Below are 24048 nucleotides of genomic sequence, written 5' to 3'. Positions count from 1 at the left end.
GAGAAGCATAAAACTAAAACTAAAACAGTCCACTTTCACTCTACCAGAACCTTTTCATCCAGACGTCAATGTTTATTTCCATATATGAGTTTTACCAAAAAACACTCGGTTTCACATTTTTTATGTTGTTTTAGTTAGTTTAGTTCCAGTTTTAGTTACAGACCCAGCACATAAGGGTTTTTGTTTTATTTTGTTCTTAAGATTAGAATCCTTCTAGTTACCCATGTGCTGGATTTGTGGGATCCGGCATCTAGTACAAGGTTCAATAAATATTGTCAAAGGGAAGACAGAAACAAGGGGGACAGGGGTAGAAGTGTGGAGTCAGGGAAGAGGGAAGGATGATAGAAAAAGAAGAGTGGTAGGAAGAGGGAGGGAAGGGGGAAAGAGAGGGAAAGAGAGAGAAGGGAGGAAAGAGGCAGGGAGGAAAGAGAAAGAAACAGAGAGAACGGGAGGGAGAGATGGAAAGACTGGCGGACAGACAGAAACAGAGTTAGAGAGAGGATGGGAGAGACAGAGAGACAGAGTCAGAGAGACGATGAGACAGAGACAGAGATAGGAAGGGAAGGAGAGACGGAGACGGACAATTAGATCGACAGAGACATTAAAAAGGAGAGAAGGAGGGAGGGAAGAAAGAGAGGAAGGGAGGAAGAGAAGGTAGAAGAGGGAAAGAGAAAGGTGAGGAAGGAAGAGAGAGGAGAGGAGAGAGGCAGGAGATTCTGAGCAGTGAACCCCGCCCCCAGCCCGGTCTCCGGCCCCCAATTCGGACTCCGCCCCCGACCCGTGGGTTGCAGAGCCACCTCCAGCCGCCAGGGGCCGCCACGGGCAGCCGGCCGCACCCAGCGCGCGCCGCGGGCCCTCTCTCCCGCCTCCGCGCCGGCCACTCGCAGCCCCGCCGCCGCTCTCGGGCTACGGCCGGGTCTCGCGCGCCGTCTTCTCGTGAGGGGCCTCGCGCCGCCCGGCGCACGCCGTCCCCCTGCCTCGCGGCGCGGGGTCTCGCGGGCCCCGCTCCCGCCCTCCGCTTGCCTGGCCCGGACCGGAAGCGGCGCCGCACGGCCTGGGCCTGGCGCGGGGGGCGGGCACCGGGGCCCGGTCGGATATGGGCAAGAAGCACAAGAAGCACAAGTCGGACAAACACCTCTATGAGGGTGAGGAGTGGGCCGCGGTGCGAGAGCGGCGGGCCCGCGGCGGCCCCGGGCTTGGGAGCGGTGGGGGAGGGAGGAGGGTCCTCGCTCCTTCGAGACCACTCTCGAGCTCCGGAGGCGGGCCGGGGGGCCGCACCTCCCATGGGCAGGCCGGGACCCGCGAAGGGGGCGCGGCCCGCCGGAGGCCGCGCAGACCCCAGGCGGGGGGCCGCATTCGAACCCCAGACCCCTGGTCCCCGGCGGGGCTCTTGCCGGGAGGTGTGAGACGGCGCCCAGAGGCCCGCAGCGTTCGGGACACCCTCGGGGCAAGTGTCCGTCAGTCAACAGGTGCTTCGCGGGGCGCCCACTGCGTGCCCACAGCCGCCGCGGCCGTGGCGCCCCTTCTCCCTCTGCCCACGCTGCCTCTGCATTGAGGACGCTGCCCCGCGCGTCCGCCGGTAATCCAGGCTCTCTCCTTTTGTTTAAGAGTATGTAGAGAAGCCCTTGAAGCTGGTCCTCAAAGTGGGAGGGAACGAGGTCACCGAGCTCTCCACGGGCAGCTCGGGGCACGACTCAAGCCTCTTCGAAGACAAAAATGATCATGATAAACACAAGGACAGAAAGCGGAAAAAGCGAAAGAAAGGAGAGAAGCAGCTCCCAGGGGAAGAAAAGGGGAGAAAACGGAGACGAGTAAAGGTAAATGTCGTTGCGTGGCTTCCGTGTTGCTGGGGGTACCCCTTTTCAAGAGTTCCCGCCGCCCGCTGGCAGCCTTACCTACTTCTCTTTGTGTCTAACGAGACGCTAAAACGCCTGTAAAATCTGCCTTGTTTGGAGGCGGAGCAGGGCAGCACAGAAACACGAATCCCCTGTGAGTTTCAGCAACTCTCGATTTAATTATACTCTTAGTTATTCTCACAGCCGGTGAGCGAGCAGCTAAGTCCTGAGTTCAGGAGCAGTGTCAGAGTATTTTCTCCACCCAGGGAAGGTAAAAGTCATGCTCAGAAAAGCCTCAGTGTTGGAGCTTTGTCAAAAATCATCAAGTCAGGGGCTCCTGGGTGGCTCAGTGGGTTAAAGCCTCTGCCTTGGGCTCAGGTCATGATCCCGGAGTCCTGGGATCGAGCCGTGGAGCCCTACATGGATCGATCTCGGGCTCTCTGCTCAGCGGGAGCCTGCTTCCCTTCCTCTCTGGCTGCCTGCCTCTCTGCCTACTTGTGATATGTTTGTCAAATAAATAAAATCTTTTTTTAAAAAATTCAGTTCAGAAGTGAACGGGATCTTTTGGGGTTCAGATTTTGTTCTGAAGTAAATACTATAATGACAGATATATAATGAGCAGTTTTGATCTTAAAGCTTGAGTCTGTTGAAGAGAAAATTCGATTAGAGACCTATAAGGGATATGACACACCAGTGATAAAAATAAGCATTTTCTTAACCATTTGCAGTTAATAGGAAAAAGGAGGGGGGAGTAGGTGCTGTTGGTTCATAAGCGGGGCAAAATAATAATAATTAACTTTCATGGATGATCATACACATATCTGGAATTGTCCTAGACTTCTGCACGTCCCAGATTTAACCTGTCCCTGAGTGACTTAATAAATCCATTACTAGGTCTTGAGAATAGATTTCCATAAGTTAGCTTTGTAATTTTTCTTGTTTATATGTACCAGCAATGTTCTATTCCATGTGATTAAACACATGGGAAGTCACTAAATCTTAGAGACTCTTTAGAATTTCGTAAATCTGTTATTTTTTGGCCTCAATTTTTAGTTGCCTTTGGCTAGGCTGTGTCAGTGTATAGAACTATCTAATGTTTTCTTCCATATGCTATATGCATATGATTTAAGAAATTCAAGCAATATAGAAATGAATAAAAGGAGGGCAATAAATTTTCCTTACCTTAGTCCCTCACATAGTCTCTTTCTCTTTTTTTTTTAATTATTTTTTGTTATTTGTAAAGTTGTTCTTGAACATATTTTTAAAAAATTAAGAATACTTCAAGGCTTTTAACACAAAAGCAGTCTCCTACCCCAGCCTAGAGTTTTATTTCCCAAACTTTTCAGAGTTTTTTGGGATATCTGTCTTCTTTTTTAAATGTAGGTTTATGGTATTTCCTGATTTATCGGTTTACATCTTTTACAGATCTGTTATAGAAAATGAGAATTTAAATTAGTGTTCTAATACCGCTTCCTGTCCCCAGTTTCTCTTCCTCTGTTCTCCCAGTGTAGGTACACCACAGTTGTTGGTTAAATCAGTATTCACTGTTTAATTATTGTTCACTTATGGCACATAAAATAAATACAGATCTGGTCTTGGTCCCTCGTTAATTACTTCATTGGTTTGGTTATCATGTACCAATTCTTCCCAAACTTTTTTCTTTAAGATTTTATTTATTTATTTGACAGAGAGAGAGGGATCACAAGTAGGCAGAGAGGCAGGCAGAGAGGGCAGGGGGAGCAGGCTCCCTGCTGAGTAGAGAGCCCAGTGCGCCTGGATCCCAGGACCCTGAGATCATGACCTGAGCCAAAGGCAGAGGCTTAACCCACTGAGCCACGCAGGCACCCCTCTTCCCAAACTCTTGACAGATTTATAAAACCCATCTGATTTCTGTTTTTCACATGGCCAAACAGTTGCCCTCTTCTTGAAACATCCATCTTGTAGCCCTCTGTGACCTCCTGCTCTAGTCTGGATTATTTGTTCTCTAGGCCTTCTGGGACCTTCCTTTGCCTCTTTCCTGGATCCCATGTTATATTTACTCCCTTTTTCTGGTGGAATCTTAATTCTATGAACTTCTAAGAAAGCATTCATAGGAGGTAGGTTTTTCTAAGACCTTATGTGATTGAACATCTTTAGTCTACCCTAATATAGTCTGCTCCTATAGCTTGATAGTTCTGCTCAGCGTGGAGTTCCAGAGTAAAAGTTCTGTCTCCTAGAATTTTGAAAGCATCTTCTTCTCTCCTTGTCCTTGTTTTGTTTTGTTTTTTAAGATTTTATTTATTTATTTGACAGAGATCACAAGTAGGCAGAGAGAGAGGGGGAAGTAGGGCTCGATCCCAGCACCCTGGGTTCATGATCTGAGCCGAAGCGAGAGGCGGTAACCCACTGAGCTACTCACGTGCCCCTCATTATCCTTGTTTAATAGCACCCTGTTCTTGTTTTTCCCTGAGGATACTAATTGATGGATTTGTTGCCTTTTTTTTTTTTCCTGTTTTCTTTTGCTCCCTGCTTTGTCTCTTATTTCCCCTCAAGTTCTTCAGTTTATTTTCTTGGTCTCCTCTTTTTACGTTAACCTCATCTCTTATCTGTTACCTGTTGAGCCTTCCTGGTCTGTCTCTATCTCCATGTGCCACACAACAGCCTGATGAAATACTCTGTGTCTAGACAGTTTGTCAGCTGGAGAGTCATTAAACAGAGACCCGATCATTTTGGTGGATCCCCCAGGTGTCTGTTCTCCAGAGAAAAATCCCTCCTGAAACAAGGTTATTACCTGACTGCTGGTATTTCAGGGGCCAACCAGGGAAGGAGACTGAAGGTCCTCCCAGCCGCTGCTTGTTTTCAGTCCAGCATCTCTCCCCACTCCTGACTGGCATCCGGTCTGGAGACTTTCTGGTTCCTGGTGGCTCCAGGTTTGAGCTTTTCCAGGTTGCTGGGATTTGAACTCTTCTCCTAGGTGGCCACTTCTGCATGGAGGTGGTAGCTTGCTATCTGTGATCTGCTCACTCCTCCACTTGCCTCTCATCTCCCAGGTGTGTGGGCGACTTTGATCCCCTGTAGTCTCTTCTCTACTTTGTTCATCTCATTGAACTGGGAGGTGAGGTCATCCCTTTTAACCACTTCCAATTTTAGTCCTAGCACCATAATGCCAGCTGATATGCTTGTGTTCTTTCTTTCTTTTATCACTTACCTCATTCTTTTTATTAACTACATAGTATTTGGTTATATTGATGTACCTTATTTTATTTTATATTATGTCTAAATGCTATAAATAAAGCTGCATGAGTCTCATGGACACAAATCTCTATATAATTTTATAAGGATATCTTCAGGGTAAGTTCCTGGAATTATCTCCATCTGTTCTAGCCACTCTGGTCTTTCTTGACTGTAGCTCTAAACGTCATTAGCCTTCATTATATTTTGATTCTGTTGTAAATTAAAATGCTTTTGCATCCATAGTCTTACTTGGACTGAACACCCTGCAGAATAGGACAGGTAGATTAGTTTCCATTTTATAAAAGGTAAAATGGAAACTCAAAGAAGTGCAGTGAATTTATGCTAGGTTCCATTTCCCCAGGATTCAGGGCCAGGGACCAGGGGACATTATCTGAGATGTCATTGGTTCTGTAGAGGCTGTTTGGGTCATCTGTTTTTTTGCAGGCCAGACTGGGGATGGGGAGATGTGTTCTTTTGATAGTGTTGTCTAGGTAGGGAGGCTTCAGAAGGACACTTCTCTCTGAGCTATGTTCTGGATCTCCAGGGAGTTCTAGGAACAGCAGTTGTCTCCGGTCTCTTCTTGGAGAGAATCAGCTGTATGACACCCATGGGCCTCGGAGCAGCTAGGGGATGTGTGGTTCTGAGGGAGGAGTGATGTTTCTGTCAGTACCACGCAGCAGGAGGAAGAATGCAGGGAAAAGATAAAGCATGCCCTTTCCCTTTTCTGAAAGGCATATGTAACTTCTGCTTATATTTCATCACACAGAACTTACTTAACCACATGGCCATCCTAGCTGCTAGGGAGGCTGGGAAGTGTCTTCTAGTTGGGGAAGGGGATGGAGGATCTGTTACTTTTGGAAGATTTGGGGAGGCACACACACATGAAACGTAAAGCGCTATAATTTTTCAGAAGTGTTTGAGTTAAGCGATACTCTTATCTTGAGTATGGAAGGCCCTGGTTTTATTAGTTTAAAATGCCCAGATACATTAGTATCTGTATTTCTCTATGTAGAGTGGTAACATTTAATACTAACCAGAGCATTACGAGTACTATATGTGTGTGGGTGTGTATACTTTTGTTTTAATCAGGTCATCATTTAAACACCACCCCTATGAAAGTGTGTTATGTTCTTTTTTTCCCCTGAGCGTTTGAATGCTGAGTGATTGCAAAGGAATTTGTGTGCTGGCATAATTCTTACTATCTATAACATGACCCTTTCCTAAAGGTCCAGCTTTACATTTTCAAGTTATTTATTTCCACATCATATAACAAAATAACGCTGATGAAAAATGCTCACATCATTTGGCCTAGTAATATAGGCACAAGAGGGCAGTGAAGTAAAACTGAGGGGCAGTAAGTAAAATTTTGTGTTGGCCGTTACACTGATAGTGTCGTGATTTTTAAAAACTACAAAAGTGTTTACAAAACCATTTTAAGTGAAATAACAACCATTCACACATAACACACATACCTGATTACTAAAAAAAAACTGTATGAATACTGTACACAGAACACATACATATTACAGGCTGGGCCCTGCGTTTACTGTGTAATATATGTTATCTCCCCTTACTCTTGACCATAATCTATGAAGCTGGCATTACCATCTCTTCTTTTAAAATGGTGGTATGGGACGCCTGGGTGGCTCAGTTGGTTAAGCAGCTGCCTTCGGCTCAGGTCATGATCCCAGCGTCCTGGGATCGAGTCCCACATCGGGCTCCTTGCCCCGCAGGGAGCCTGCTTCTCCCTCTGACTCTGCTTTCCACTGTGTCTGCCTGTGCTCGCTCTCGCTCGCTCTCTCTCTGACAAATAAATAAATAAAATCTTTAAAAAAAAAAATAATAAAAAAATAAAATAAAATAAAATGGTGGTAAAATACATTTAGAATAGGCTTTACCATCTTAACTATCTTTAAGCGTTCTGTTCAGTACTGTTGAGTATACTTACATTGTTATACATCCAATTTCCAGAACTTTTTTATACCTATTCAACAACTCTCCATATCCCCCACCCTCCACCATTCTGCTTTCTCTATGAGTGTGACTACTCTAGGTGTCTCATAAAAGTGGAATCACACAGTATTTGTCTTTTTGTGACTGGCTCGTTTTACTTCGTATACTCTCCTGGAGGTTCATCCATGTTGTGGCAGGTGTTAGAATTTCCCTCCTTTTTAAGGCTGAATGATACTGGGTTGTATGAATATACCATGTTTTGTTTATCCGTTCATCATCAGTAGACACCTGGTTTGCTTCTACCTCTTGGCTATGATAAATATTGCTGCTGTTAACATGGTCAAATAAGTATCTCTCCAGGAATCTGTTCTTTCAGATACATATCCAAAATAAAAGATCATACCGTCTGCTCTTTCTCAGGTGAGAAGACTAAGGCTCAGAGAGGTTAGTAAGTTGCTCATAGTCACACAGTGCCAGAACAAGAACTCAATCCTGCACTCAGGAGGTCATTAACATGAAAAGAGTTGTTAGAGTGGACAACGCCCTCCACTCCCTTTGTAGGACTGGGAGGTTAAAATTTGTGTCCTGACAGAGGCAGAGAGTTCTAGCTCCAAGAGGCACTGGAGAGGTACTGGGGCTGGTTGGGGAGAATCACAGAAGACTTTGCTCAGGTGGCCGCGTTTGAGCTGGTCTTTAGAAGTTAGAACATCGTGATGTTACACTGCATGGTTCAGGCAACATGGGATCAACTATACTCTGAGCTATATTTGTAACATAGGTTCTTTTCATCTTGTACAATTAAATGTGAAGGATCCTGTGTGTACGGCTGTAAGTATGGCCCTTTATTGGCTACTGTAGAGATTTTCAAAGGTAATCTGACGACCCAGTTTTCACCTGCGCACTGATTTTAGAAGCGATGCCTGAAGAGAACGCCACGGCGCTGCAGAGAGAAGCGGAGGTTAGGACGCTGCATACCAGCGAGGGCTGAGAACGGTAGCAGGGAGCTGGGCCAGTGTGAGGGTGTATATAAGGGATTGAAAGGAGTTTTCTTTTTAAGCACAGAATAAAGGAAGGGGGGTAAGGGATGAGACCTGAACCGCGGGTGAGGTGTCAGAGGAAGAAGTTTGAACTTGAATATGTTGACCCTAAGCAGTCAGAGACTTTCTGAGTGGAAGAATGATAAAAGTTGAGTGCCTTAGTAATGTTAATCTGTTAGCAGCTTCTAGCAGCTATTGAAGAGCAGAGGCTGGGTGTAAGGAGAACTACCTAGAAGGTTTTCTAATGAAAGAGCTCAGATGAGAGCTCTGAATTCCTTTATTGCAACTCAGACCCGTGTTCCTGAAAAACATAATCGTAACCCAAATTCTGTCTTAACAGTTTTGCAAGTCAGCTTCAGGTTTCAATGCCAAAGATGTTAGACTAGTCCCTTTGCTAGAGATCTTGGCAGGGTAAAATGAGAGATTTTTTTAAATTTTTAAATCATAAGCATTATCATATAGAGAATATTTATAAAGCTGAGGTTAAAACTTTTAATGAGAATTTGAAGCCATCATATAATAAATTCCAATAAGCACCTATTTTATTAAAGCACTAAACTAGATTCCAAGGGGGATAAGTACTGAAAACCAACATTTGAGTGTTTATTGTATGCCATCATGTTTACTGTCTTCTTAAAAATAACAGATGTGGGATAGGCCCTATTAGTATCTCATTGTATTGCTGAGCTGGGGCATAGAGGATGAGATAGCTCGTAACCCAGAGAAGAAATGAATGACTGTAATTAAACAGAATGAAAATTCGGTCAAAACAATTCGTTGATTTGTTTGGTGTGACATCTGCCACACCCAGGATCTCATGGCAGAAAATCCTCCCACTCTGGTTTCCTCCTGAAGCTATCCTCTTTTTGTTGTGTTTGTGTTTGTGTGTTTAACCTTTTCTCTTTTTCTTTTTTCTTTTTTTTTTTTTTTTTTTTGGTAATCTCTGCACCCAGCATGGAGCTTGAACTCACAACCCTGAGGTCAGGAATCACATGCTCTACTAAATGAGCCAGCCAGGTGCCCCTAAAGTTTATTTATGGTTTTTTGTGTGTGTGTGTGGTAATCTCTGTACCAATGTGGGGCTTGAAGCCATGATCCTGAGATCAAGAGTCACACTTCCAAATGAGCCAGCTGTGCCACTACAGAAGGAAGGACTCTAAAAGCATAAGAGTAGTGTTGCTTCTCTTATGGCAAGGCTTTTTATTCATTTATTTATTCAGCGGACATTTACTGGATACGTCTTGTGTGCCAGACTTTGTACTAGATTCAAATGAGGAAGATTAATAAGATACAGTTCCTGCCATATAGGAGGAGCTCAGAGTTGGACTGGGAGAGCAACTGGGATAGATAAACTTCATGGCCTGGTGTAAATTCTAGCAGAGGTATAAATAAAGTGTTCTGGGAGTCCTGAGGAAAGTGTTTCTCATTTTCTCTTGGGAAGCTGGGGGAAGACAAAGGAGACCTAACGACTAAATTGTGCAGCAGATGCTCTTTTCAATCTGTTGATGCTCTTTTGCTGGAATGAGGCATCACTGCAAAGTAGTAAGAGTGATTTTTCAATTACATTCCAAAATCACCTGTTACAGGGAAGTTCTGGAATTATTTTGCGCATTGGAAGCATTATTTGAATATAGTTAGAGATCTCTATCTATATCTAGATCTCCAAAAGTAGTCAACCTGGAGGACAGTCGTTAAAACTAAGGAGTTCAGCTGTTAATTTGCATATTTCACTTTCTCTTTTCATGCTGTTTCCTGTAATTCTGCAAGTATTATGTGTTAGGCATTGTTGAGCTTGGGGGTACAGAGCTGAAAATAACAGGGGACCCTACCCATGAGGAACTCCAGCGACAGAGACAGACAGATGTGTTTGTAACATAGTACAGTGAGTGTTGGAATCATAATATGAACAGAGATTTGCTTCAAAAGTGTCATTCACAAAGGAATAACTTGCTATTGAGTTGTGAATAAATTAGAGTCTGAAATTAAGTCCAGTGTGTTTGTAGTTAACAGAAAGCCATGGTTCGTCTACTGCCTGGACCTTCTTGCACAGAGGATACTTCCTCTGTCTGGAATGCTCTTTCCAACCCCCACTCCCCTGCCGGCTGGCTAAATTCTGTCCTTCAGATCTCAGCTCAGATGTTACTTCCTTATAGAAGCCTTCCCACACTTGTCCAGTCTAAATTAGATTCACCCGACAGTTACTCTCCCCATGAAATCTGTTTGGGTTTTTTTAATGAGTTGTTTAATGTGTGTCTCTGTTGTTAATGTTCTCGGCTGCCTAAGGGCAGGGCAGTGTGTGTTTTATCCACCAGTGTGTATCCACACAATAGAACCTCATTTATTTGCTGAATATATGAATGAATGAGTGAACACTGTGAGTGAGTACTTCACTGGAATTCCACATACACTATCTTATTTCATCCTCGAAACAATCTTCTGAGGTACTATTGTGTGTGTATATATATATATATATGTATATATATATATTTTTTACGATTTCATTTATTTAAGAGAAAGAGGGAGCACAAGCCAGGGGAGGGGCAGAGGGAGAAGCCAACTTTGCACAGTGCAGGGAGCCAGAAGCAAGGCTAGGCTCAATCCTAGGACCCTGAGCTTATAACCTGAGCCAAAGGCAGACCACGTAACCGATGGAGCCACTCAGGTGCCCCTTTTGTGTATGTTAGAGATAAGAATATTAGTCCCCCCAAATTACATAGTTTATCTACAATCTGATAGCTAATAAGTGGCAAACCCATTTATAAACTGTAACTAAACCCTCTTCCTTGGCTACCTGAGTTAAATGGCTCTAGTATTTTTGTTTTATTCTGTACATGTAACTGGCAGAATGCACTAACTATTGAGCATAACTGTGTTAACGTTTGGTTTTACATCTCTGTAACCTTTAGTAAGGGACATTCGCAGGAAGATTCTATACTATATTCTGAATCATGAAGAAAATAAGAAGGTTGAAATCAGAATTTTAAGTGGAGAGGGAATTGTAGAGCTCAAAGCGTCTTGTAAATGAAACTGAGAGTGAGTGAGTGGGGTAACCTGTTCAAGATGCCATTCTGGTAAACTAGATGCCAGGTCTCCTAATTCCCAATCTGCCAGTAACACATTACAGTATCTCCATTCAGTTTAGGGTAGTTTCCGATATAGGTTTTTATATGCTCTTTCTCTTTTGGACCCTAGCCCAGAAGACTATATTCTCTTGTCATTGAAAATAAGGTGGTTACTGTAGACCATGCTGACAAGATAAAGTTATCAGGTAGTACCTTCCTTTGGTACTTTTTTCAACTTTTCTCTTACTTGACCTCATTTCACCATCTCATTGACATTCTAGGATAAATAAAATCAGCAGTTAAATCTCTATCTTATGGATGATGAAGAGGCCTCATGATAAAAGGAGTTGCCTAAGAAAGTCACAGAGTGTGTTAAGGATGAAGCCGGGGCTAGAACTTGAGCCCATAGACCATCAGCAACCATGGCCGGTGCCACCTGGTTTTATAAATAGAGTTTTATTGGAACACAGCCACACTCATTCATTATGTATTGTCTGTGGCTGCTTTCACGCCAACGGCAAAGGTTAGTAGTTGTGACAGACCTTATGGACCACAAAACTAAATTATATACTATCTGACCATTTACCAGAAAAGTTTGCCAACCCCTGCTCTAGATTCCTATCGCTATGGTCCTAGTTCTTTCCACCTAGGAGAGTGCTTTGCCTTCCAAGCTGTCCTCACTCCACAATTTACGTTTACTAGGAAGGAATCTGAATCTCTAGGGGGTCACTAGGAAGGAATCTGAATCTCTAGGGGGTCTTTTTCCATTGAACAGGTGGAAACCTTCCAGCCTACAAAAGATTCATGCCAGGTTTTCTGGGCAAAAGATACAAACTTTCCAACGTCAAGATTTGCTCCTCCAGAGTCTGTCACAAAGCCATAAAAAACAGACACCAGTCAGCTTGATAGTAACTGAGGTCAATGGCATGATGAGTGCAGTTTATAGCATTTTCCTCTGGAGCTTTTAAGACAGTTATACATTCTGTATTAGATGCTTTGGACCCTTAGAAGGGAAGCCCTGTGTCCGTGATACTCAGTGTGATTTTTATAGTAGCAACACCCTAATGGCCTGAAAATGTGTTGGTAATACTCATAGGCTCTACCTTAGACCTACTGGATGGGCATTTCTGGAGACAGGGCCAAGATATTAAGGTTTCAGCAAACTCTTTAGGTGATTCTTATGTGCACTGAAGCTTGAAAACCTAATCGTAACTCAGAATTTACACTTCTAGCAATTTCCCAACTGATGGTGCTGGTCATGGAGCACACTTTGAGAACCACTGCCCTAGATACTAGGACAAAAATGAGGACATAAGCCAAGAAAGTAGTTTTGGAGTTGATAAGATCCTGTGGAGAAGCTTGATTCTCAGAGGCATAAAATGACATTTTTGGACAATTTTACCAGAAATTTAATTTTAAAAAAATGATAAAACTGCTACCTGGATACCAGCCACCCAGCTTTAGCAGATTTCAGCATTGTACCTTTTGCTTGATGTTTTTGGTTTTGGGGTTTTGGTTTTTGTTTTAAGAAATTAGAGTATAAAAATAATGAATACTGTTTTTCTGAAAATAAATAAATTAAAAAAAAAAAAAGAAATTGGAGTATAGATCCAGTTGAAGCCTTTTGTGTATTCTTCTAGAATCTCATTCCTCTCTCCCTTGCACTAGAGTGAACCATTTTCATGAGTTTCATGTGCATCGCTTGCATACTTGTTTTTGTAATTTTACTACTTCTACATAGATCTGTGAATAATATACATATATGCGTTTTCAAACTACAAAACTAGTAACACTTATTCTCAACTTTTGTCTCTAGAAATTATATTTCTTTTTTTTTTTTTTTTAAAGATTTTATTCATTCATTTGACAGAGAGAGAGAGAGAGAGAGAGAGATATCACAAGTAGGCAGAGAGGCAGGCAGAGAGAGGGGGAAGCAGGCTCACTGCTGAACAGAGAGCCTGATGCGGGACTCGATCCCAGGACCCTGAGATCATGACCTGGGCCAAAGGCAGATGCTTAACCCACTGAGCCACCCAGGCGCCCCTAGAAATTATATTTCTTAACATACATTTTGATACAGTGTAACTTTAGCCTATTAATTTTGCCTGCTGTCTAAATATTCATAATATATTAATCCATTTTCCTTTTGGTAGATACTGGATTGTTCATAATTTTTTACTATTTCAGAGTGTGGCAGTAAGTATTCTTATACCTATCCTTCATGTATACTGTGTGAAAGGAAGTTTCTTTAGGGTATATGCCCAAGAATAGAATAGCTGAGTAGTAGGGGAAAGGCATCATCAGCTTTACTAGATATTGTTCATTGTTCTAGTGATTATACCTATTTACTCACCCATCTATAAGGTAGGAGAGCGCAATTTCTCTACATTTTCATCAAGATTTGACATTTTCAGGCATTTTAATTTTTGTCAATCAGAGATGTGAAATACATTCTAGTTTTTAAATTTATAATTCCCAGAGTTCTTGGGAGCTTGAGCTTGTTTTCATACTTTTTTATTTCAGGTTTCTTGTGGGAATTACCTGTGATATCCTTTACCCATTTTCTACCCATTTTCCTTTTTACCTGAATTTTACCTGAATAAATGCTCTTTGTAATTTTTGCTAATACTTTATATGAGATTTTTGTGTTAGAAGTACTTTATCTCAGTTAATAGCTAGTGTTTTGGCTTTGCTTCTGGGTAAGAAAATCTTTCCCTACTCTTGGGTCATGAAGATTCCTTATATTTATCTGAAGTTTTAAAGCTTTGCTTTGTACATTTAAGTCCTTAGTCTACTTGAAATTTCCTTTTGTGTATGACATGAAGGAGAGATCTAATTTTATTTTCTTTTTCATGTAGATATCCAGTTATCCCAACACTACCCTTTTGTTACTGATTTTTGATGCCGCCCCTGATATAACAAGACTTTTCTATGTGCACAAGTCTGTTTCTGGACTCTATGTTAGTCTGTTTGTCTGTCAGATCACATTGTCTTAATTATTATCACTTTATACAAATACTATCTGATATGACACATCTTATTGTGATTTTTTTTCAAAATTGTGTAGATTATTCCTGATGACTCACTCTTAAGATTAAATTCTATGATTGGCTTGTCAAATTTCATGAAAAATTCTGTCTTAAATTTTCACTGACATTACATTTTACTTATAGATGACTTGGGAGAGAATTGATTATCTTTCAGTTCATGAACATGGTATATCTCCTTTATTCTGGTTTTCTACAATGAATTTTCAATAATGTTTAATAATTTTTCCCAAAGGGTATTGGGCATCTTTTATTAGATTTATTGCTGGGTATGTTATCTTTTGTGTATAGTAATTATTTTTCTAATTGGTTATTTCTGGTATATAGAAGCACTATCTCCCACCCCCGCCCTTGCCCTTGAACTGTGATTCTCTCCTTTTCCAGTAGATGGCAGTAAAATACATTAAGATTTCATTCTTAAGACTCTTTTCTGAGGGATTTTTTTTTTTTTTCCTTTTGGGTTTTGTTGTTTGTTTTTTGTTTTTTCAATGAAATGAGTATTATTTGTTTTTATGGTATTAATTCTGAAGTAACTCTAAATTATTTCCCTTTGTTTATTTAGGAGGATAAAAAGAAGCGAGATCGGGACCGCATGGAGAATGAGGCAGAAAAAGACCTCCAGTGCCAGGCCCCTGTAAGATTAGACTTGCCTCCTGAGAAGCCTCTTGCAAGCTCCTTAGCCAAACAAGAAGGTTGGAATAACTCTGAATTAACTTCTGTGAATGAGGAGGCGGAAATTATTTTAAGAGTTGTAGCCAGGGAAAGTGGGTTTTTAGTTTTTAAGTTAAATTTTTAAAGCTGTTTAATTGAATTTTTTGAAGTGTTCTTTTTTCTGTCACTGCTTATGAGCTTTAAATTAGCTTCAATTTTGAGTTGAAATTTTCATAGTTCAGTATATTTGTAAGAGAAATGGAATTGCTGTGTGAGATAGTTAATGATGGATATGAGGTACCTCAGAGAAAATAAGCTAAACAATACTCTCTAGAATCTTCCTTTTGAAAATACTCTTTCCCTTTCTTCTTTGCTTTAGAAGTAGAACAGACACCCCTTCAAGAAGCTTTGAATCAACTGATGAGACAATTACAGAGGTAAATGTTTTTTCCAACATTTTTATAACTTGGAAATTAAAATGGGAAATATAGGATCCAAACCACTTCTCTATTTTTTATTATTTAAAGCCACATTTTGTGGCCTCAATCCAAATGTACTTGATTTTAAAGTGGATGATAAATATTTTGCCTGGCAGTAGAAAGTACTTTAAGAAGCTGACTTTAAAAATGTTCTCCTTTGGTTTGTTTTAACTGGCAACTTGAAGAGTGTTACATAATACTCTTAATGGCAAATTTCTCTTTTAAGTAACTTCTGATGTTGAAACTTTAAACCAGGAATAAACAATACAGATATTTTCACTTCGCTAATAGATGAAAATACCTTCTATATATTTGTTCAGTGCTTATCGTGCTGTGAATATTCAGTAATTATTAAGTCTGGAAGAAGAAACAAACTAAAGAGAATTTGTGACCCTTTCTTACATGCAAAATTTTGCTCTAAAAATTACAGTATCTAGATTAAACCAATGTTAAGTTCATAAAAGGGAGAAAAAAACTCCATCTTCATTAAAATACATATTTTTTTTTTTAAAGATTTTATTTATTTATTTGACAGAGAGAGATCACATGTAGGCAGAGAGGCAGGCAGAGAGAGAGAGAGGAGGAAGCAGGCTCCCTGCTGAGCAGAGAGCCCGATGCGGGACTCGATCCCAGGACCCTGAGATCATGACCTGAGCCGGAGGCAGCGGCTTAACCCACTGAGCCACCCAGGCGCCCTAAAATACATATTTTTGATACCTGTCTCTACTCGGAATTTGAATTTTAAGTTCAAAGACCTATTATTTGCAGAGGATTCATGGGTGGAGGGCATGCATTCTCTTAGTGAACTTTGTTCTCACTGGGTTGTCCTCTGTCAACCCCAGAACACATTACACATCATTTTGTAAGTTAAAGCCTCTTGTGCTCTCGGTATTCACCACCTCTCCAGCTTTGAAATTAAGACGAGAAGGTAGTGGCCTCTCTCCCTTTTTGGTGTTAACAGGATAAAAGAAAATTACATCTCCAGTCTTTACACTTAAGTAAGTCATTCATTACTTGTCCCCAAATTTGAACAGGTAAACAGTAGGTGTTCTGACTCTACTAGACTGTATGATTTTGAAGTGTTTTGGCTCCCTTTGAAGTTTTATTTTTTTAACATAAGACCAGGATGTAGCTTAATGCTGTCAACTCAAAAGAAATCCACTTAACAGGGTCTCTCTTAGGGGTGCCTGGGTGGCTCAGTTGGTTAAGCGTCTACCTTCACCTCAGGTCATGATAATCATGTCCTGGGGTTGAGTCCCACATTGGGCTCCCTGCTCAGTGGGAGCCTGCTTCCCCCTCTGCCTCTCCCCATTGGTGACATCTCTCTCTCTCTCTCAAATAAATAAATAAAATCTTTAAAGCAAAGGTCTCTCTTAGGCCAAGGATATTGACATTTCTCCAAACATTTTGGGAATTAGAACTCAGAGCCACATTTTTTGAATGCTCATTAGTGATTCCTCATCCTTCGGCTCAGCCCAAATGCTGGCAAATGGTGTAGTTGGTTAGGGTTATGTTAAAATGTCTGATTCAAGCGTGGGTATAGATAATTTGCTCTGAAGAAGTCCTCCAGAGATGATCAGTGTTGTTATGCATAGTAACTACTGAAGACAGACTGGGTATTTTTGCTTATTCTTTATTTTCTAGTCTCACCACCTAGGCATCCTGCTAAGGAAAAACAAACAGCTGAGTTTAGATTCCAGCTCTATCTTCTATCAGATTTATGACCTAGAACAAAAAAATTGACCTCTGAGCCCCAGTTCCCTCATCTCTAAGTGAGGCTGCCACCACCTTGATGGTTTTTGTAAGGATTTGATAAAAAATACATCAGGCACCTTCCACTGGGCCTGCATATGGTAAATACATTCTGAAAGTTGCTCTTATTACTACTTTTTAAACCATTTTTATTGTTATGATTAGGTAGAGTAAGAAAACTTTGCTTTGCCAAATTTCCAGAAGAGAAAATCAATCTAATGACCTAATCATACACAGTGGTCTTCCTAATCATACACAGTGGTCTTCAACCCTGTCAGTACTAGGATTACCAAGCCCAGATACTGCAGTACCAGTACTCAGTACCAGTGCCTGGACAGACCCTCCTTCCCGGGAGATTCTGATGTAGTGGGTCTAGGGTGAGCCACCCCCCAAACCTGGATTTTTTTTTTTAAAGCTCCTCTCTTGATTCTCATGCACAGCCAGAATTGAGAGCCTACAATAGAAAGCACTGGTTCTTAAGTTTGGGGGTCATATGAGGACCTTTTTAATGGCAGTTTTTTGAGTACTCCCCTACACACACAAAAGTCAGAGCCACTGATTAAGAAAATACAGATACTCAAAAAAAAAAAGAAAATACAGATACTCATGTGAATTGTGTGGCCCACCAGGAGTCCACAGCTTACAGTTATAAATCAGTATGGAAGATTGTAGGTGTGCATTTATAGTTATTCTTTCCATCTTTTCCCCTATGGTTGAAAAAAATACATAGTGCTTATCTCCCAAAAACCATGACATTGGTCAGTTAGTCTTAGATCTTTTGTTTCATTTTTCCCTATGTAGGAGGTGCTACAGATTTATTAGCATGCATATTTTAAAAGATTCTTTGTCTTAAGGGTACAGCTAGTATGTAAAACATCTTAACCTTGTTATTATGAGTCTTTAAAACCATTCCTTCAGGGGCACCTGGTGGCTCAGTTAGGCATCTGCCTTAGGCTCAGGTGATCATCTCCGGGTCCTAGGATTAAGCCCCCACGTAGGGTTCCCTACTCAGTGGGGAGCCTGCTTCTCCCTCTCCCACTCTCCCTACTGTGCTCATTCTCCCTCTCTGTCAAATTTTAAAATGTCTTTTAAAAAATAAAATCATTCCATGGGGCACCTGGGTGGCTCAGTGGGTTAAGCCTCTGCCTTTGGCTCGGGCCATGGTCTCAGGGTCCTAGGATTGAGCCTCACCTCGGGATCTCTGCTCATCAGGGAAACTGTTCCTCCTCTCTCTCTGACTGCCTCTCTGCCGACTTGTAATCTCTGTCAAGTAAATTAAAAAAAAAAAATAAAATCATTCCTTCAGTTTGCAGTGAAGAGCATGTTAGCATACTACAGATTCTTTCTGCACTGAAATGTTTCCCCTGACTTTTGTGCCCAGACCAGTAGGTTTGTTTGCAGTAGAAATAAAACTACCTTTTTCGTATCTTCACAGGAAAGACCCAAGTGCTTTCTTTTCATTTCCTGTGACTGATTTTATTGCTCCCGGCTACTCCATGATCATTAAACACCCAATGGATTTTAGTACCATGAAAGAAAAGATTAAGAACAATGATTACCAGTCCATAGAAGAACTAAAGGTAACCATAGTTACTTATGTTGTGATTAGAAAACCTATCAGAGTAACGTAACTATTCAGTTGAGAGTCAAACTCTTGGTTACTGTATATATACGGTCTTGGTAGAAGTCTGCATATCTGGTAATAGGAGGCTTTCTCATTGACTTCTTATTTTGCAGAGAATTAAATTTATTTTAATATCCAAAATGTTTGTATTTTTCTATCTCAGAAAACATTTTTGAGCTTGGTGATAGAAAACCAGACAAACTAAGCTGTCTGCTGTCTTTTTATTATTTGGGGGCATTTTAGAAAAATTTTGAATTTCATATATTCTACAATATATATTCTCAAACTTTAAAATGAAAAAATGCCAAATTTTCCATTTCAGACCAATATGGGTAAAATTGATACTTAAATGAAAGTTGTGACAAAGTAGTTTCCTTTTCTGTTTCTAGACAGCTAAAGTGTAGCATGCCTCTCAAACAGAGGAGAAATTGGCTTGTCCAGAAATAGTAAACAAAAGTTTAATTACACTTCTCTTTGATGAAAGTCAGTTGCTTCCCAAACTCAATTTGGCTATATTTGTTGAGCATATTTTCTTCAAAAGAGAGGAAGGGAATTTTTAAAAAAGTGAAGAACACGTAAGGGATTAGAGGGTGATGTGTGTGCCTGATGTTATAGTGCAAGTTTTTCCATCTTTAAGTAGCTGCGGTGTATGTTGATTTCAACAGCATACTTTTCATTTTGACCTTCAAAGAAAGAAACCTTGTGTTCTCAAAAATTTTCTCTGTATCAAACCGCCCAAACTTAACTGGTTTAGATAATACCTATTTTACCTTTATTTTTTCGAAATGAACTTTGTAGTATTCATCTGACCTAAGTACTAGATTCTAAATGGTTGGATTATCTTTTTACCTTTTTTTAATCCACATATCAATCAGTTGAGATTTATGAATAAAACTAGTATTTAATTCTATCTTTCCTATCCATTCGAATGCGGTAACATTCCACTTACTCTGGAAACCTGAGTTACATTCTCTTGTATTCACAGAAAAGGAAGCTTTCCAAACTTCTCATCTGGTGAAAGTTAGGCTAGAAGGGTTTATTTCAGCATATTTCTGACCTTCTTACTGCTTAGTGGAAAAAAAATTTCACAGGGTTGGTTTTTTTTTTTCTTTCAGTAAATAGTTTTCCTCTGATCTTTTTCTTACGATGACAGGAGAAAGGAGAAATGTGCACCCTACGTGTTTTTGCACAAATGATTATTAAGATTTGTTGTAACTGAAATAAACTAATACTCTCACTTTTTGGAGTTTTCTACATTACTGCATTTTTTGGAGGGGGGGAAATCAATAGCCTGATGTAATATTAATTATTTAATTCAGCTCATTAAGCTGTTCAGTTTTTTTTAATTACCTGAAAACTATGCACAAAGGTTATTTAACTTTTTGAATGACCAAGTGCCATTTCCCCAGAGCCCAATAAAGCCTAGCACATGACAGTTAGGATTCGTGGAATCTACACATTTCCTTAACAGATGAGATCAGTGGAATAATCCAGTACTCTCTTGCCGGTTAGAGGCCCAGTGGTCCCTTTTATAAGTAATAATTATCTGATGTCCTTCCTCAATTGCCTCCCATTTCCCAAAATATATATTTAGTAATTCTGAATGGAATGGAAGCCTTTCAGAAAACCAATAGCCGGGGTCCTTAACCTGGGGTCCTCTGGATGGAAGCCACAGATGGGCCTTTAAGGGGGAACCTGCTAAAATTACATGGAAAATTTTGTGTTCAATTTGGTGTGTATATATATGCTTGAGGAGTGGATGAATGGCTTTCATCACATTCTGGAAGATGCAGGACCTAGCAAATTCTTATTAACTACAGATTTGGCCAGGGACAAGGATCCACAGGTACTTCCATCTACTTTAATACCAGACTTCTTGTGATCCTTGAGTCTGTCTTCTCATATGCTTTCAGATAATACTAAGTCTACCTGTTTTGTTCTATTTAAGTGTCCTAAGCTGTCATCACTAGTTATTAAATAGTGGGGTTTGAATATTTGTTTTGGATATGGAGAAAGAGTTTGTTTAGGGGGAATTTTTTGTTGTTGGGTTTTTACCATTTTAACTCTGACCTTGGCATAATCACTGCCACATTTATACAGTGTAAAAAATTACTTAACCATGAAACTATGCAGTGGCATTGAGCTCTCCAGCACATGTAGGTACTTTGAAATTTAACCCAAAAGTACAGTTTTGATAATTTGGCTACTCCGATTACATGTTCCAACTCTTTGAGATTGTATGGTTTATTTCACATTGGCATGATTTTGCAGCATTCAGTAAATTATGTTTAGCTTATGATAGCTAACACTTAAAATTAGTGTGAATATTTTAACATTTTTGCTCAATTAATTCGAATTTCCTTAAAAATATTGTGATAATTTAGCCCTGTCACAGTTTTCATCAAAATTTGAAATTACCTAATTCATAAATGGAAATTTAAGATGTTTGTTTTAAAACCAGGAGTAATATTTTTTAATTACATGAACTCAGTTAAGATTATTCTAGGGCCGGGTGGGTGGCTCAGTCTGTTACCACTCGTCCAACTCTTGATTTGGGCTCAGGTCATGGTCTCAGGGTCATGAGATCAAGCCCCACGTCAGACTCTGTGCTGGGTAAGGAGCCTGCTTAGGATTCTCTCTCCTTCTCCCTTTGTCCATTCCCCCATCCCCCTCCCCCACCACCTACTCTGGATCACGTTTTCTCTCTCTCAAAAAAAATTTTTTTTTAATTATTCTATTAAATAGAAGTATTTTCTTCCAATTCTTTTTGTGTGTGTTAAGGTTATAGTGAAGAAATCCATTAAATTTCATTGTAGGATCTAAACATTTATGTAGTTCGTTTAAAAAGTCAAGAATTTGGAAACGAATTTAAATTAACTTAGTATTTGTTTTCTTAGTTTTAAAACTTACTAAATTGCTTTAATGTAGTTTAATAAACAGTGAAAAGAAAGGACAGGGTTTTTTGTTGGTTGTATCTGCCTTAATTTTTCAAGGACCTGTATGATTTCAAACAGGGACAAGAAGGTGCTTTGTTTTGTTTTAAATGCATTTTTCTCCTTAATATTCTCTCTGCAGGATAACTTCAAACTAATGTGTACTAATGCTATGATTTACAACAAACCTGAGACCATTTATTATAAAGCTGCAAAGAAGCTGTTGCACTCAGGGATGAAAATTCTTAGCCAGGTAAAGGAAGTTCTTTGTCATAAATAGTAACTGTTATAAAATCTGTATGTCTTTGTTTTTTGGTTAGAGCGATAGAGATCCAGTACAATATTAGTTTTATAGGCAGATTATATTAAAGGAGGAAATATTCAATGAAGAAAGTTTTCATACAGAGAAAATTGAAGCAGGAAATTCTCATTTGGAATTGATACAAATAAATATTGGCATTCACTACTAATATTTATTGAGAGGCTGTTAAATCGGTTAGTAATCAGATAGATTTGTATTTGCTGTGAAAGAAACATCACCTGGAATTCCAGGATAAGATTGATTAGATGAATTATGAGGACTTTTAGAGGGGAAAACTCTCTACTTCCCTTTAAAGGATGGAATTTGATGTTGAAGCGTAGGAACTCCTCCCACTACAAAGAGAATTCCAATGAGCAGTAACCTGCTTGTTGCCACCTCCCCACAAGAGCACTCTCCCTGGAAGGACCAGAGCTGGTACCATAGCAAGGCGGCAGAGGTGGGAGGGACACTTCATCATCAAGCTTCATGAGACAGCATAAACACGATAGTTTATTCAAAAGAGAGGTTAGTGGCAGAAAAGAATAGGTGCCATCTCAGAACAACCACTGATGAAAGGCATGGTTGGGAGGGGGATTGAGGGCCTCGCTGTGCACCTGCTGGGAGAAAAGGAGAGCTCACAAAATAAGTCGTGTCTTTTGAGGTCTTACTCATGGCTCTGAGTAGGATGGGAAATGAACTGAGATGATCCTGGAGCCTTACCGCAGAAGGAAGTTGGAGTTCTAGTTTTAGCTCTTGCTCTTAGTTGTGGACCTCGGGCAAGACATGAACCACACTGGGCCTTGGTGTTCTCACGTGTGTAGAAGAAGGTTTAAAGTGCAGTCTCCCAAGATAATTGCGAGCATTAGGGTGCCAGCTCTCAGAGCTAGGGTAGGCAGGAGACTACAAGAAAGGAGAGCAAGAGAGGAAAGGGATTTTGCGAAGAAGAGATGAGTGGGGGTATAAGTTAAGAAGCATGAGGAAGAAATCAGAATGAAGAGCTTGGGCCCAGACTCAGATGAGTTAGAGGAGAGTAGGAATGAGTCATGTGTAAATGCACAGTTTCCCACTTGTTACAGTGACCATCTGTATCACAGTTTTACATTTGAAGAATTGTCTTGGTGTGCAGATGTCTGAGTATGGGCTTGGCTCTCAATGATTCTCAGATTCATTTAACTGGGAAGGAAAAACATTTGCATTGGTGATGATTCTCGAACTCCTAATATTCAGGCGGCATCAGGTCCTGCCCTTTCCTACAGACTTAAGAAACTGTAATGTAAACCAGTTACCCGTCTTTGGCAAAAATCTACAAAGGGGACTATAAAATGTTTATCCCACTCCTTGCAGGAAGACTTAATCCAGCCCCAAGCCATATTCCAGGTTTAAAAATCTGCAAATGCTTGTTGTTACATTTGAAATGAAAGTGCATCCTGCAGATGTAGTCTTTAGTCACTCCAAAATGTGCACATTAAATTTTTGGGAGAAGTTGAAGTTGCAGTATCCCAAGTAAATTTATCAACTTTGATTTACCATTATATTCTTTTCTTCACATAATATAGTTAATATAACATGCAAAAGATTCCAGTATCTCTTGAATTTTATTGGGGGTGGGATGGCTGGAAGCACAGAAAATAAACTTTCTTCTCCACTTTCCCTTTTCTCTCTCTGTTGTCTTCCTTTTTTTCAGATCTCTTCCTGTTGAGGAGCCCTACCCATCCTGTGTTATAGCTTCCTGTTGACTGTTCTCTCCACCCTAAATGGGAGGGATCCTTACAACAGTGATTTTTAAATGTTTAAATTTAGATCTTCTGAGTTAATTCTTCTAATAGCGGTATTCCCAAGGGAGGCCAGCACACCCTTCCCATGAATGGTGTCTTTTTAAAAGATCACTGGTTTTGAATGTTCAGTGTAAAGATTATAGAGCAGTCATTTATCATTTTTTTCATATACACACAAGTAGCGACTATTAGTAGACATTTTTATGAAGAGTGGACATAGTCGAATAACTTTTTTGCTCGCCAAGATAAATACTAGAATGCTGCATTATACTACAAAGAATAATGCAGACTACTGTTTGTAGCACAGTAGCTTTAGAATCAAAGTTCAAGTCCTGGCTGTGCACTGGAGATGCTGAGTGACCTTGCTTGGCCTCAGTAGTCCTTAC

At 40.4% G+C, this 24048-nt stretch overlaps 1 protein-coding gene across 6 annotated transcripts in view; it reads left to right on the top strand.

The window, feature by feature from the left end:
• Positions 1–849: 849 nt before the first annotated feature.
• BRD7 (bromodomain containing 7) overlaps positions 850–24048 on the top strand; it is a 37959-nt gene continuing 14760 nt past the window's right edge. For 4 of the 6 annotated variants that reach the window (XM_032326462.1, XM_032326463.1, XM_032326464.1 and 1 more), the window contains exons 1-6: positions 850–1145; positions 1609–1817; positions 14710–14839; positions 15178–15235; positions 18465–18609; positions 21729–21839. In XM_032326462.1, coding sequence (XP_032182353.1) covers positions 1097–1145; positions 1609–1817; positions 14710–14839; positions 15178–15235; positions 18465–18609; positions 21729–21839 — 702 coding nt within the window. In that variant the 5' untranslated portion in view covers positions 850–1096. The remainder of the gene's footprint in view (positions 1146–1608; positions 1818–14709; positions 14840–15177; positions 15236–18464; positions 18610–21728; positions 21840–24048) is intronic. The other 2 variants (XM_032326466.1, XM_032326465.1) reach the window with 1 other exon arrangement.

This window comes from Mustela erminea, chromosome 19 (genome assembly GCF_009829155.1).
Source record: "Mustela erminea isolate mMusErm1 chromosome 19, mMusErm1.Pri, whole genome shotgun sequence".
Taxonomy (NCBI): Eukaryota; Metazoa; Chordata; class Mammalia; order Carnivora; family Mustelidae; genus Mustela; species Mustela erminea.
This window is presented reverse-complemented; position numbering and strand designations above follow the sequence as displayed.